The sequence below is a fragment of the Cryptomeria japonica genome, chromosome 9 (assembly GCF_030272615.1).
Source record: "Cryptomeria japonica chromosome 9, Sugi_1.0, whole genome shotgun sequence".
Classification (NCBI taxonomy): domain Eukaryota; kingdom Viridiplantae; phylum Streptophyta; class Pinopsida; order Cupressales; family Cupressaceae; genus Cryptomeria; species Cryptomeria japonica.
Genome location: NC_081413.1, coordinates 680,859,784 through 680,876,113, shown reverse-complemented (window position 1 = coordinate 680,876,113; position 16,330 = coordinate 680,859,784). Strand labels below are relative to the sequence as shown.

General features: G+C 40.1%; 1 protein-coding gene across 5 annotated transcripts in view; it reads left to right on the top strand.

The window, feature by feature from the left end:
- LOC131073985 (uncharacterized) overlaps positions 1-16,330 on the top strand; it is a 224,768-nt gene that overhangs the window by 60,729 nt on the left and 147,709 nt on the right. For all 5 annotated transcript variants that reach the window (XM_058010532.2, XM_058010529.2, XM_058010528.2 and 2 more), the window contains one exon: positions 7,763-7,972. In XM_058010532.2, coding sequence (XP_057866515.1) covers positions 7,763-7,972 — 210 coding nt within the window. The remainder of the gene's footprint in view (positions 1-7,762; positions 7,973-16,330) is intronic.

The following is a 16,330-nucleotide window of genomic DNA, read 5'->3' as shown; positions in this document are numbered from 1 at the left end:
ACTCAATATGAGAAGTTGAAAGTAATCCTCACTCTCTAAGCAAATTTGTCTTCAAGAGAAGACTTCACAAATTAGGCACCAATGTAGATTCTATCCAAAACCTACTCCAAATGAAGAACTAGGGTTTCGTCTAGCCCTTCTATTCAATCTGTTGAAGGTTTGCGTCCTTAGAGACTCAACCAATGCCACGCATCAGTCATTTCATTATATCCAAACAATCTCCAATCTCCTTGATCCTCTAACATCCTCTTCTATTTATCCTTTTTCATCACCCTTCACGAGGTTCCTTCTAGAAGAGTAGGTACACTTTATTATTTAATATTATTTAAGCGACTTTTAATTATTTTTAATTTTTATGCTTAAGTTACTTTTTAATTAAATTAATTAAATATAAAGTCACTTTTAATAATTAATTTATTTTAATGACTTTATAAGAAATTAATTTAATTAATTCCTCCTTATATCATCTATTAGCCTAGCGGCTAAAATTGGGGACATTACAGAACCACATCCATGTCTCCCATATTGACTACATAAAAATCAGCTTTGAACTCATAGTCACTCAAATGCATAGGGAGATCGGTGATCATTTTATTGCAAGTGAGAGCAAAACCATTTGCAACTCTCACACGTAGCCCCTCAAACTCTTGTGTCTAGATTCCACGTCTAGCCACCAACTTCTCATCAATGAAATTGTGTGTTGCTCCTGTATCAAAGAGAGTGATAACTCGCTGCCCTGCTATGACTCCCCTCATTCGGAAAGAACCTTCCCGATGCAAGGAAGTGATGCACATGGTAGTCTTCTTCCCTTCAGACTTTGCTTCTGATATTTCTGAGGCCTTTTCAGATTCTAAATCTTCATGATTAGTTTGTTGGTCTGAAAAATCAGAATGGTCCTCATGCTCATAAATCGATTCCATTTGTTTAGCCTTGGCCTTGGGTGCTTTACACCAAAAACAATGTTTCTTCCTTCTTAAATCATTTAAACTCTCTTGATTTTTGCCCATAGGAAACTTGTTCTTAAAATCTGGTTTATCATTCTTCTTATGAGGGATTTTATCCTTGTTGGAAGAAAATTTAGATGGGAACTTACTTCGGGGTGCAACAAGCTCCATACTGCGTTCTTTCTTCATGGCTTCCAACAAAGTAGGTGGGTCGAATGCCTTAACCCATCCTCTTAATGGCTCCAATAGTCCCTCCATGAAAAGTATGACCAGCCTCCTTTCCGATATGCTAGGCACCATCTCAGCAAGCCTCTGAAATTCACCAATGTATGTGTCCAAAATACCCAACTGTTTGAGCTGAGCCAATTCCTGGAAGTACATCTCGGGATCCTTATGATCAAATCTCTCTATTAATCTGTCAGTGAACTCCACATAGGTGGTGATGTGATTATGGCCTAGCATGACTAATAAGAAGCACCTTCCAAATGCAATGTGGCGAACGTTATAGCATCCTCCTCAGGCATTGGTCTTAGTGACAAATAATTCTCTAATTTCTGCACCCAGGCTCTTGTTGTACTTTTGTCACCACCATCGAAGTATGGCATAGTGATCTTCCCAAGGGTGTGTTGGTAGTCAGTTCGTGGAGTGTGGTAATCATTCCTTCCTTCGTTTCTCCTGTTCCTTTGATTCATGAATTGATCAAAAGAGCACATTTCTCTCAGGTCGGGAGGCAAGGTAGTGTACTCCTGGTATGCTTGATAGGCTTCATCTACATAAGGTACAGTGGTAGCACCCTGTGGTTGTTCTTCGTGTGGAGTGAAGGTAGGAAAGATTGGTCTTGTGACTGACCCTCTAGTATATGCGTCACGCTGATTGATAGTCCTATCTCTTGACCTGTCTCTTCCATCCACTTCATTTCAGCTACCACTTCCACTGTCTTCTCCTGAGTTATTTGTTTGATTTTGCTTAGGCTATTGATGCATTTGGTTCATTTTACCTAGTAATTTCGACATCATGTCAATCATGGTGTCAAATTTTCACTCCATCATTGCATCTTCATCTTCTTCCGCCATCTTATCTTTTTCTTTCTCCCTTAATGCTTCTGAAAAGGTGTCTACTTCGGGTACGAATGTTGTACTACTACCTTCGTTGTTCCTGTTGTAGTACCTTATTTCTCTCTCACTCATCAATCATAGGATGGCAGGATCTTGCCTCTTATACCACTGAAATATCCCCTGTCCTATTGAAGATTGAAACAAGAGATATTTGCTATCCAAATGGTGTGTTATGCAGTTCAAAGGGTTTTTGTGTTATGGTGACGATATTTTTAGATTGCAATGTTGACCAATACACATGAATATCTTAAGGACAAATGACTCCTAATTAATCCCTTTGACTGAAAATTAACAAGAGAAGTATATGCAACTCACTTATAAGTCAAACAAGACTCAAAAACAAAGTTAACAACAAACTGTCATTTTGACAAACAATTGTCTTACGTCCTCAGAAAAAATAGTATATTGAGATGTAACCCCAAACCCCTCCTTTATTTCATATGATGGATAAACAAACATTACATTGACAGCCTTATAAGCAGCTAGAGTAGTATTTCATGGATTGTCAACAATGTACAAAATTCAGACTTCTGAGGACTGCAACTACACTCAAGCATATATACTAGAAATTACAAGGAAGCTTATTGGTAAGTGAACCTGGTAATGTAGCCTTGAAGAAGAAATCAATATCCACAATCCAAGCCCCTTGAGTGTGCCAAACCGAACCTTCCTTAAGGCCGTCCCTGCTGCTGCAGTGTGTGGACTGAGACCACAAGGTATGGTAGCTGAAATCACCTCAAATAATCCACCAAAATGATCATCTAAGGTGCAGGGATGGATCGCCTTTTTGGAAGTCAAATGCAAGAGCTTTAGGCCAAATCGATGGGTTATCACAGTCAGGTTCGGTTCTGATCAGGAATTAATTATAGGCCGAACCTTTCACAAATCACCTTCAAATTATCACCAAGTGAATCGCCTTTCTCCTACAACCCAATCGCTAGCTTCTAATATGTTGTTTGTATTGATAAACTTATAAGGCACTGAGAGTGGGGGTGAATCAGTGCAAGCAAAAACAGTATAAATCTGATCACCACTTTAATCAACTTGAAACTTAACAAGCATACAAGGAAAATAACCACATAAGCTAACACCCAATAAAACATGCACCACATAACACAATGTTTTTCATGTGGAAACCCAAATGGGAAAAACCACGCTGGGAATTAGTACCAACAAGATCAACTATCTGCAGAATAGAGATTTGGCCAATTAAGGTCATACAACTTCTCTGTTAGGAGCACACCCGGTTAAGAGTGTCTTAGCCTGTTAGAAGCTATTACAATAAGACCTGTTCGGACCTAGCCTTGTTAGGAGCTACCCAACTATGGGATTTCAAAACACAAGCTAATGTGTCACTTGGTTAGAGGATTTAAACCTTCGGATCTGTGAGGATCCTACCACACCCTGTTAGGAGTGACCTTGTTAGAGGATTTTATCTTTCTGCAACTATTAGGGAACAAAAAGTGACTGATCTGCATATAGCACCTTTATGCCTGATTAGATCCGCTTCAGTTCTGCTTCTAACACCGACTAAACATCAATACAATGCTTCACCTTTCACCACACAATCAAATTCTCACTATAGATCTCATATTTGATACATCATCACACAATATACACCTTTTTATAAACAACTCTGCTACGTCGGCTAAGAACCCTTGGAACAATTTCCTAGGTTCATTGAATCTAGTCAATCTTGCTCATCACGCTTTCCTTATGTCGGCAAAACATAACACAACACAAAAACATAACATTATGTCTACCAGTTTACTGATCTAAGTAATTCCACTCTACTGGTTTTGTGTTCTTCATGACTGACTTCTCAGAACATCATAACTCACTCATTCCATCGAATCTGCTGATGTGGTTCCGGGTATAGACTCATGCCAATGTCATAAACATGCATACCAAACTGCAACACTTAACTCTTCACCGATCTTCTGTACCGGTAGCTTGAACATAGCTCTGTCACTGTTTACCGGTTCACTATTTAATTGCTTCCACTACCGGTTAGGCTTTACCGATTGGACTAAATGACCTAGATAACTAACAAAACATGGTTGCCATCAATGACAACACAATACAAGTCATCAATCAACCTATTACATCAATAACATCATCATCAAGCCAACAGTTCGGAGCTTCCTTGTTGTGGAATGAACAAAATCGAGGGGATAGGTATCAGCAACACGACTTGCTTCAGATTTGGTTGAGTTCAGCTATCAAGCAATGTTCCTCCAATAATCCCTTCTAAGGAAATCGGCTTCCCCTCAAACAATTCGATAAGCTATGAGTGTCAAAAATCGACCAATCTGAAAATCTTCAATGAATCTACCATGACCAACAGCAAAACCACGATATGCACAAATAGGAAGACTGAAAATGTCTCCCTCTCAATCGCAATCCCTCGGAAGGTCTTTCACTTCCTCAGTTATGCCAATCACCGAGAGTTTCCATTCCCAAATGATTCTCTGCAGACAGTCTTCCGGTTCCACAAGACAACACAAGAAATGGCACTCAACCATTGATGAACAACAATGAGTTACCTTCCTCCTTTTATTTCTTTCTCATCCAATCATATCATTTCTTCTAGAAGATCTCCTCATAAGGGTAGGTACACACTATTATTAATTATTACACATTAAATTAATTGCACTTTATAAAATAATATTATATTAAAAATCAAAATGCACATGCCTCGTAATACGTGTAATCTCCTTATTGCACCTTTAAACTCATGAAACATGAAATGTGAAGCCTCAAGTCACTGCAACTTGACCCCCTAATCGATCCTTTTGGCCTACGAGGGTCGGATGATAGGCCAATCCCGTGAAAATCTGAGGACTAATGAGAAGGGGACATTACATCAACCTGCGATAAACATGGAAAATTTGACATTACTTTTCAAGAAAATTTAAGATTCTAACTCTGATTTTGGACCTCTTGCTTGAAAATTTCACTTTCAGCCTATCAAAAAGCTAAATTTTTGTGAAAAATCAGACTGAAAATGGAAGAATTTGGCCTCAAACTTAGTAAATTTTGTGAGAATACATGATTAAGACAGAAGAAGGATGAAAGAAATCAGTCAAACTCATAATTTAAACCTTCGAAATTATACTTTAACTGAATTTCTTGACGAAAAATCTTTCTTCACTTCCGGAACTTGGTAAATTTCTTCTTTACTCAGAAAATTTACTCTATCCTTCGAAAATCTTACTTCAAAAATCTATTTTCTTTAACCTTGAGAGAGAAAAACCTTTCACAATCAAACTTTGGAAAGAACGTATTGAAAATGACAAGTTAAACTTGATATAGAGTTGAAGAGTTCGATGATTTTAGCTAATGCACTATTGCACATATTTAGGGATAGAATCCAATCATTTTGAAACCCTTAAAGATCAATCTTCCCCTGTATGTAATGTTCCCTGATTGTATGGTGTGGCTGGTGAGGCAAGGAAAAAGGCCGTACGGTAAATATGTCGTACGGTGGTGAGAGGTGTGGTCATACAGTGGGATGAGGAGAGGGTCATACGGTGCAAAATGACGTACGGTGGAGTGAAGACTGTACAGTGGTGTGAGGGGTGGCAGTACGGTGTGAATGTCGTACGGTGGAGTGAGGGAGACCGTACGGTGCAGAGGATGTACGGTGGTGAGAGGAGGGATGGCAATACGGTGTGACCGTACGGTGAAGGTGCAGAGGTGCAGTTGGAGTTGGATGGGGGTACGGTGGGTGTTGGATGGAGGTGTACGGTAGTGGGTCGTACGGTGGGTGTATGCTCGCCAAGTTTCGCTCTCGAGCCCTTTAGATACTTAGTCAGTTTGTATAGCGTAGTGGAATGAATTATTATTATCACAAGCATAAGAGACTTAGGTGTAGATAATGAATATTCACACATGCACAGGAAATTATATTGATAATGATCGCACAGCAGATTACACAGACTCGGAACAGAAGCAGACTAGGGTGAGGACTCCCCCCGAACCTACGGATGCCAAGTAGGGAGGATCTCTCACCTCCGAAATGACAGACAAGTTGAACTCCAACTGGAATTCGCACAAACAATTGAAAATACCAAAATTCACATACCTATAACAAAGACTAACTCGGCCATATATATGAGCTCCAGGAAGTTTCCTGAAGGGTTACAAACGGGCCGACACCAAAAAAGTTTATAACTAACTAATTAATAAAAGGGGCCCGAAATATATTATGAAGTACGGGGCTGTACAATAAATTATTTAAATTGACTATTTAATTATATCAGGGACATTACACTGTATTCCTGCAATGAGAAGCAAAAGTGAAAATTTAGCAAGTGTATTTAGTTTGTCTTTTGTTTTCAAAATAAGGTAAAAGAGTTTGTTTTTGTGTTTCAAGGACATTAGAGGTCAGTGTTAGGGGTAAGGATTCATGTTTTTAGGTAGAGTAGTCAACCTAGGATATCAACGAAGAAAGAAAGTAAACAATTACAAGAAGTTGTTGGGTTCAATTTCATCATCGGAACTGCAAAATGCACCCAGGTTTCTTGAGTCCATTGTAGAGAAAACTTGGACGAACTTGAGTCCAACCAATAGGCCCTAGGTTGGACCCACGGGGACTTTAGACTAGGAACAAAGTGGACCTATATTTGAGGTTTACTTTTTATTGAGCGAACCACTTAATTTTTTATGTTTTGTGAAATATGATAGTCCACAAGGCATGTCTTGACATCCCCAAGACTATTGATGGATGTTAGGGTTCTTTTTTGTAAGTTTTTGCTTACAAAAGTCATCCTAATTCCTTAGCATCTAGGATGCCTAGGATGTCTAAGACATACAAAATCCTATGGTCCTTGGATTACATTGTCATTCTATGATTGAACTTGATGATATTTGATATAGTAGTAAATCCTCCATGTATAATTGGCTCCAAGAAGGTTATGGTCATTAATGATCATCTATGCATTGGGAGGAAAATTCCTTCTTTTGCATCTATTTAAAATAAATTCAAATTTGCCACAAATAACTAGGATAATTTAAAGAGGAATGAACATGGTACAGATCCAATTACCCTCATACATAATCCATAACATCCTCATATATTCTACATGTTTTATTCTATATTACAATGCAAATAATTTGCAGTTTTTAATCCTATAAACATTTTAATCAATGGCTCAGATTAAAATTTTTGTAATCTTTTCTGCCATTTACATTCATGTGTAACAGTACAAAAGAACCACATGCCACCATTATTTCATTGAATCAAGCTTATGGCAACCAAAAAATCTTCTTTCTAGATTACTTTTTAAAAATTGAAATACTTTTCCTGCATTAGAATATTAAAACTTTGTTTTGTTATGAAAATTGTTTCATTTTTTATCATCAAAACTTAAGAAGCTTAAATTCTATCAGCACATGCATATCATCCAGTATATTTTATGGGGGATCTTTTTGCATGGCCTTTACTGATCTTCATTGTCTGGTAATTCAGTATTGCAACAGCTAATAGCTGAGTTGATTGAACAGCAAAAATCATGCACACCTTGGTCATGATTTATCTATCCTTGAAGAATCCAAGAGGAAACTTGCTTGTTATTTATGATTAATTTTTGAAACATTCTAGCCTTCTTTTATTATTATGGCTTCCCTCTTTTGCTTGCAGTCAGTCACAAATGGGAACTGCTTTTTCAATTTGAATCTCATTGCTTTTGGGGCATGCAGATGAAAGAAGTTGGGAAGATAGACATGCTTTCTCTTGGGGTTACACCGCAGGGTGACCGTGTATCAGAATGGAGACTCAGCTCCCATATGGAAGAGACATATGGGCAACCTCTAATTGCCATTCTTTGGCAGGATGCCCTCAAAATTTTAGCAGATGCCTTACCAGAAGAATGCAAGCATACTGGATATGAATGTTTTAATATTTCCCAGGTTTGTCCTATCTTGTTTTCCCTTTTAAAGTCATAAAAATATGGGCATGCTATCCTAGCGAAAAATTTATTATTAATTTATGATGATACTCTCCTCAATATTATTTTTCTGATCATTTATAATACATATGATTTTGTATTTTCTCTTTTTCTTAATAAAATATTTGTTTGTTTGGTCTTACAAATGCTCTTGTAGTCTTAGACTCTTAAGTAATTAAGGACATATTTAACTGTCAAGAAATTTAATGGAAAACATAGAAGATTTTATGGATTAAAAATATAGTTATTTGATAAGATACTCTTTAATAAATCCGTCACCTGCCATTACCTTAAAGATTGGAAGGCTGGTCTTTATGGACTTAAAGATTACCGACTTCCCACCATTAGAAGCAAGAGCATGTTTACCCTCTGGGTGAACAGTTTAGAACATACAGATAGAATGCTTAACAAGAAACAATAATGCCATCAGTACCAGATAAGATCAAGCAAATATAAGAGATACTATTTCCATTCATAATCATGTGTGTTTACAAGTTACCTTCCATGGTATATAAAGGTATCGAGGGGATGCGAGGGACAACCGTCGCACCCGTAACTACCATCCCTCGGTTACATTACTAACAAAGTAAAGTACTACCTAATTAACTACTGTTTTATTCTCGTACAATATTACCGCCAACATCATCCCCCCCAAAAAACAAGGTCGTCTCTTGATGATTGAAAACAAAATGGGATGATTAACAACAGAGAATTCAGGACTGAGAATGGGGTGGAGGAAGCGTCCCTGGTGAGGAGGGTGTCGACGCGCGAGGTGTGGCTGCCAAGCCAGCCCGTAACTCATAGACTTGCTCAGTCCGCAACTTGAGGTCCCGCTCCACAACCATCTAATGCTCCATCGCTGTTTTCACCATCAGTGCCGCCTCCAAGACCTCTTTATCTTTCTACTCTACCATCTCCAAGGCACTACCCAGGCGACTCTCCAACACAAACCTGTCCTCGCAGGCTTCCACCAACTGCACCTCCAAGGCACCCTTCACCGACCTCTCCTCGGCTAACACTGATTCCAAGGTAGCACGTTCTGCATCCCATGAGGCCTTCTCTTGAGCCAATTGCTCTCTGTGCGACTCCTCCATCTGCTGGAGTCGAGCAGCCAACTCGTCTCGTGCCAACACAATCTCCTGGCGCTGGGTTTCGGTACTCTCAGCAATATACTGCGTCCTCCGCAACTCATAGTAGGTCTCTCGGAAAACCTACTCTATCCTCCGCAACAAGGACTATCTACTAGTCTCACCAACCTTCTCGCAAAGGCCCCAATTCTCCAACATCTGTAAGGTTTCCATAGCAGGCCATCCACTAGACTCAAAACGCTGCGCAAAGTGTGTTGTGCACCTTCCCCTCATAAACTCGAGTAGCTGCTCCAACTCCTTATCTATCCGAGCATCTCCTTGAGACCTCGCAGAGGCTGCCATCCGTCGGGCTTCCACAGCCATATCAGCAAGGAACTGCTCCAATTCCCTATCGCCCTCCACTCTCAGAGATGCTAGGACATCGTGCTCCTGGGCATCCCCATGAGGACTCCGCGGTGGCTCGTCATGCGGGGGGCTTGGGATCAACTCCTCCTCCTGTCTGGGACTCAGCAACAACTCACGAATGGGTGAGTGGTCTCTTTGTACAAGTTGTGATGTCTCTGGTGAACTGTCTCCGACCAAGTCCACAATCTCGTGCGGACTCGGCTCACGCCATGGGGAGAGGACCGCTACTCCAACTGGTGCTAGTGGCGTCATTTTGTACCGACTCAGCCACGCACTCATCCATCTGGGAAGGCGCACCACTCCCTCCAGGCTGCTCTGCTAGTATGGCCTCCCTATCCGCCTTCCCGCTACTGTCCCCAACCTCGACTACTATCATGGGACTCCTGTCGTCAACCACGTGATGCTTCAGTAAGGCTTGTTGGTTGAAAATTTTGTACACTTGGGGAAGTATACAAAATTGTGGTTTCAACCACAGTGTGTGAGTAAAACTCTCCTAATTAAGGGAAGGCTCCCCCTATCTAACTACAACTTTAAAAATAAAATAGGATGGGATAGCAATCTTTCTTCTTTCAAGAAAGACAATATCATTTTCTCTTCACAAAAAAGTGATAGCGATTTGATATAAAACAACAGTAACAACTTTTGAAATGAAATGAGAGAAAGGAAATGAAGTTTCCTGAAAGCTCAAAGACTTCCGTCACTTCCTTCGGGACGGGACAGCAATATCAAGCTCAAAGACTTGATTATGTGAAGTCCTATCTACCCTTTTCTATACTAATTTGACTAAGAACAAATTATAACAGCACAAAGACTGAAATACATTATCCTTTCTACATAAAACAATGGGAAGTAGTATAAGCTCAAAGACTCACAGCTATTTCTCACAAAATCTACTTCTAAATTTTGTTAAGAACAAGTGTAAGAACAAAGTCTTATAGCTTTTTACCAATAGAACTTCTACTTTAACTAAATTAATCTTCAATACTTGCAGCTCAAAGACTGCAAATCAGATTCGATTAAGTTCTCAAAGAAACACTTGCAAGAAAGGAAATATGGAACACAAACTCAAGAATGTAGCACAAAGACTCAAAGCTTGAGCAATTTTCTTCTATTCCTTTCAATTCTTCAATTTACACATAAAAGCTCAAAGACTTCTTTGCTGCAAATTTGGCAGAGTTTTTGCTTGCTTTCAAAAAGATAAAGATTACAATAGACCTCTCAAGTATTTATAGAAGAGGAGCCTTGAGAAAAAGGTGGGAGGATCCTAACTAACTGTTGTGCATTGCACACGCTCCCTGTCGCCAACAGGGTCCCCTTTCCTCTTTTTGGTCTTTTCGCCTTCGCCCTAATGCGTCTTGCGCAGTGTGTCTCGCGTCCTTTTGAGCGTACCCGTAATCAGTCCGTGAGATGATGATGTCATGAGCGGAAGCTTGCGAATTCGCAAGGTGAGTTGAACCTTCGGGCATTTAAAAATTCCAAGAGATCGTTTAAACTTGTGAAATCGCCTGAGATAGGCTTGGAATGATAGAAACTGGCAAAATCCCCCAAGTAAAAGATAAAGCGTCTGAAGGTCGCATGAGGACCCAAAGTTCCGATTTTCGCCAAAAGATATAGGAGAGATAAAAGGATGCAAAATGTCAAAGTCGACAAAACCTCTCAAAATCCTAAAATTCGCACTAACGAGGGAGAAATTACGCGAGTTTCTAAAAATTGGCAAAATGGGTGAAATCCCCGAAATTCGCTAGTATTGGACAAAATGCAAGATTTAAAACTTGATAAACTCCTTCCCAAGCCCGAAAATCGCATGAGGAGGAAAAAATGAGAGAAATTAAGAAAGTCTGCAAAGTGCCTACGAAACCCGAAGTTGGGGTAAAGTACTGTTGTGACCATTTCACACATCGCCCCATCGCAAATGGGGACCCCCTCTTTTTGCTTGTCTTTCGCTCGCTTTTGCTTTCGTTTTTAGGATTTTGCTAGTTAGTTAGTCGTCTGGATTTAGGGTCAAGCCTTAGGGTTTTAAATTTTGTCTTTTCAGGCTAAAATCTAGTTGTTTTGAGAGCTTTTGAGCTTCCTTTTCTAGGATGCAAATTTTGAATGCAATGAGTTCGCCAAAATGGTCTAATTTTCAATTGGAATGTTGATGCAGAGCTTAAATTTGTCTAAGTGTTGAAAGTGAAATGTGAATTTTTGTCCAATTGAATATTTTGACCAAATTTTGACTTTTCTGATTTTTGATCCTGGGCATTGGAATTGATTTGTTTTCGCCTCGTGAAGTGTTAAAATGTGAAAAATCATATTATTTTGGCCTATAGGAGCAAGATCGCTCCTGTCCCTCAGTGAAGGACGGGAGCTCATTTTCAAATATCTCACTGTCCCTGCAGAGTCCAGACAAATTTCAAGTTGGAAGTGATGGAGAACAGCGATATCTTTCCATTGAATATAAATTGAAGATTTTCATGAGCACAGAAATGCCTCCAGGAGGAAAATCGCTCCTGTCCCTCAGTGAAGGACCGGAGCTACGAATCAAATTTCGCCTTGTCCTTGCAAGATTTCGATGACTTAATGATTTGAGGACGTCCAAAGGAAGATGCTTTGCCAAATGAATATAATTTGAGATGCTGAAACGAAGGAAAATGACCTATATTGACCAAATCGCTCCTGTCCCTCTCCAAGGGACCAGGGCGAAATACCTTATAGCTCCTGTCCCTCTCCAAGGGACCAGAGCGATTTCCTTCATTATGCAAAATCCAGACAAAGGTCAAGGCAAGTTTACGTTCGAAAACAAGGAAAAACATGAGATAAATGCGTTGAATATAAATTGAAGATTTTTGGGACGTCCATAACAGTGCTAAATGCCTAGTTCGCTCCTGTCCCTCTCCAAGGGACCAGAGCGATTTTTGATATAAATGATTTTCTTGCAAAGTTACAGATGATGTCAAGGCATGGACGAATGGAGTGAAGAGGGACGAGTCCGTTGAATATAAACTTGGAACCTGGCAAAGTGAGGTAAAGGCTACAAAAGGAGGATCGCTCCTGTCCCTCTCCAAGGGACCAGGGCGATACAATGGTAATGTTACTTCTTATGCAAGTTCAAGGTCGATACAAGTCAAGACAAGGTGGCGAGGGACACTTCAAGACGTCTTTAGCAAGCACAAACATTAAAAGGTCGTCACAATGATGAAATTCGCATTCTAAGACCTAGATCGCTCCTGTCCCTCAGGAAGGGACCAGGGCGATGTTGAATATATTAGTCATTTCATGCAAAATTTACGTAAGGACAAGATGTTGCAATGTTTTAGAGGGTCCATGGTATGATAAAAAGATGATATACAAGGGTTTTGAACGTAAAATGATCATCATTTTGAGCATGGAGACTATATCGCTCCTGTCCCTCTCCAAGGGACCAGGGCGATTTGCTTTGGATTCATCGTTTTGCTTCAAGTTCAAGCTAAGTCAAGACGTCATGAGATAGCATATGGTCCAAGGCATCGTTTGAAGATAATTCGCAAGATTGTTGAACGTCCAAACATTGCCAATCAAGGTGAAAAGCTCCCATCGCTCCTGTCCTTTGGATAAGGACCAGGGCGATATCACCAAAAGCGCTCATATTCTTTCAAAAACGAAGCAAGGCGAGGTTAAGCGAGGTAAGGGACGACGTTTAGAAGACATTACAACGAAGATCAAAGTGCAAACTTGCCAAGGTTAAGGAGAAAATCATGGATCGCTCCTGTCCCTCTCCAAGGGACAAGGGCGATGATCCCTCAAAGCGTCCAAACACTTCGTGCAAACAAATGAAACAAACGCAAAGGGAACAAGCATAGGTGTTATTCGCCCTACAATGAAGATCGAAGATAGAAGATGCATATTAAACGTGGAAATTAGAAAATTGCTCCTGTCCTTTGGACAAGGACTAGGGCGATGAGCATCCAAAAGGGACCCAGGAACGTACACAAGGCGATCACATTCGAAGGACCATCAAGATGATCGATTTTCAACGTGGAGATAAAGGAGTTGGACGTAAGAAATGCAAAAATCTAGACAAAAATGGTGGATCGCTCCTGTCCCTCTCCAAGGGACCAGAGCGATGAGGTACGTCCCTTTATTTTCATATTTTTGGCGCCAAGCAAACAAATTCAAATTTCCTTAAATGCTAAATCGATTTAAAAATTGAAAATCTTATTTATTTTAGCATTTAATATGGCGTTGTCTTTTATTAATTATTTTTTTGCCTTTATTAAAAAATCGAAATTCTCATTTAAAAAAACGCAAGGCATTAATAATTAATTATTTAATTAATATAAAAATCGATTTGAAGCGCCCAATTAAGCAAGTCGGCCTTGTTATCTTATTGCAAATAATTTAAAAAATGGTTTTATTTATTCAAGTCGGCCTAGGGGATGAAAAGGTGTGAGCGCTATTTATAAGGGGAGTGAAATGTTCATTTTCACATCATTATTTTTTATCCTTTCACATGCGATCTTGAGGAGAAGTGAAGGTGATGCGAAGTATATCATTAAGTGTGGAGTGCGAATTGCGTTGAAGACCAAAGGTGGTGCGAATTTCATTCATCCAAGGGTGGCGCTTAGTTATCAAAAGGTGGTGCGAATTTGAAGACCACGCCAAAGGCGAATTTGAAGACCACACCAAATGCGAACTTGAGGATACATTGAGGCGAATTGGCTAAAGACTTGGAGGATTTGTTTGAGCGATTTGTCAAGGATAAATTTGAAGATCATTTAAGACCACGTCTAAGGCGATACTTGAAGATCACGTTCACTCCAAGGGTGGCAAAGTCAATTTTGAGGAGACCACATTGAAGATTATTTTATACCTCAATTTTTGCTTAGGCGAATTTTGTTTTTGCATTCTAGAGTTAGCTCTCTATTGAGGTATGGCGATTTATTATTATTGCTTTATTCATTCATCGTCATATTTCAAGTTTTGAAATTTTGATTTTTGAATTTCTCTTAGCTCAATCGTTGTTTTTTAGGAAATGATAACTCTAGAGACTTATCATGAGGTTTCCTAAAAGCTTTTCTCTCTTATTTACGCTATTTATTGCAAAATATAGTTCTTATAATGAAATGTTGTGTAGGTATGGCGACCCCGAAGGCGGGAGCATCCACCAGTCGCTCGGCTCTCATGAAAGAAGATCAGAAGACCGAAGAAGTGGAGACCAAGATCGTGTCTAAATGGAGCAACATTGGAGATACCAACTTGGGGAACTTTAGCACGAAGAAGTTTCGAGAGGTCCCTTACATTGGCAAGCCATCACCTGTCGCCCGGAGAATAATAGAGAGTGGCATCATCAAGGCGGCCGGTTTTCCTCCAGCTATTCAGTGCCACGAGTTGATGATCGAGTGTGCCCGTCACTACAATCCACAGTCCAGGACAATTGTGTCCAATGAGGGAAACACTTTGGCGTACCTTTCAGAGGAAGCCATAAGTGAAGCCTTCCATCTTCCAGAGCACAGGGACATGATATACAAGAGCATTGAAGGAGCCAGATCAGTGTACGATGATGATCCAGATGCTTGCCTAAGCATAATCAACAAGAACTGGCTACTTAAGAGTCGTCCCCGTCTAAGCAAAGTACCGAACACACCACACAGGATTGATTTCCAAGAGGAGTACAGAGATTTGATTACCATGCTCAACAGAGTTACAGGAGCACCTCATGCCTTCTATTTTGAGAAATGGATGTTTTACTTCATCCAGGTGATTGTTCAAGGAAAGGGTACAATACATTGGGCTAGGATAATTAGCCATTGCTTAGACGTACAGTTGAGGAGACTCAGGGCTACTAAGTCCTTCCACATGAGTTCATACGTCATCTATGCCTTAATCAGGAGCGTTGAGTACGCAGGACTACCTCACAGAGGAGTGATTGGAAGAGGACCCGGCGAGGTCAGAGCTTGTGAATCCTATACCTACTTGCATCATCCGCCAGGAAAGAACTACAAGTTAGTCAATGATACTTTCACGATGAACATCACAAGGACGTTGCAAGGTGGAATTCACAACAGATTATCTCAAGATGCCCAGGAATTCATCAAGAGGTACGGTGCTTGGTTCATTCAGTTTCCCAAGTTCACTTACATTAGAGTGCATGGATGTCCTTTACCCCCATACATGTTGCCGAGGTATCCGACAGACAGAATTGTGTTACTTGAAGTAACAAGGCAGTTGGCAGCATATGTGAAGGCATTCAGACACAGACATCAGAATGGAGTTCAGGTACCTATTATTTTGGGTAATTCAGTTGAGGTATGTCCTAATGTCTTAGCCATGGATGACACAGAGAAGGAGTTAGCCTTGTATTCTTTTTCATCTTTTGCTTGGAGAAATAGCTTTGATCCTCATGGACATTTAGAGGAGACAGTCGGTAGAAGATTTAGACATGAGCACCAAATTGAAGATTTTATGATGAACCTCCTAGATGATCTTGAAGTGAAACGTAAGATACATTCTAGATTGCCTTTGGATTTCATCAGGAAATGCAGGATTTACAGAGTGGCCGACCAAGCTCAGGACAATGGCAGGCATATCCAATCTTCATATGATAGAGAAAGCAAAACAATTAGTTTGAATTGGAATGAGCCCGAGGTCGTGGATTTAGATGATTTGATGGCACCAGTCTTGTCTTGTACTCGCAGATGGGTAGACGTTCAGCATCAGAAGTTGAGAGAACAAGGCATAGCTATGTCTTTTACTTTGGAAGATAAACCAGCCGAAGGTGGAGCAAGTGTTAGTGAAGGCAATCCTAATCCTAGGAATTCAGGTGAAGGTAACCTTCGATGTGCCAGTGAGGGCAATCTCCATTCGAG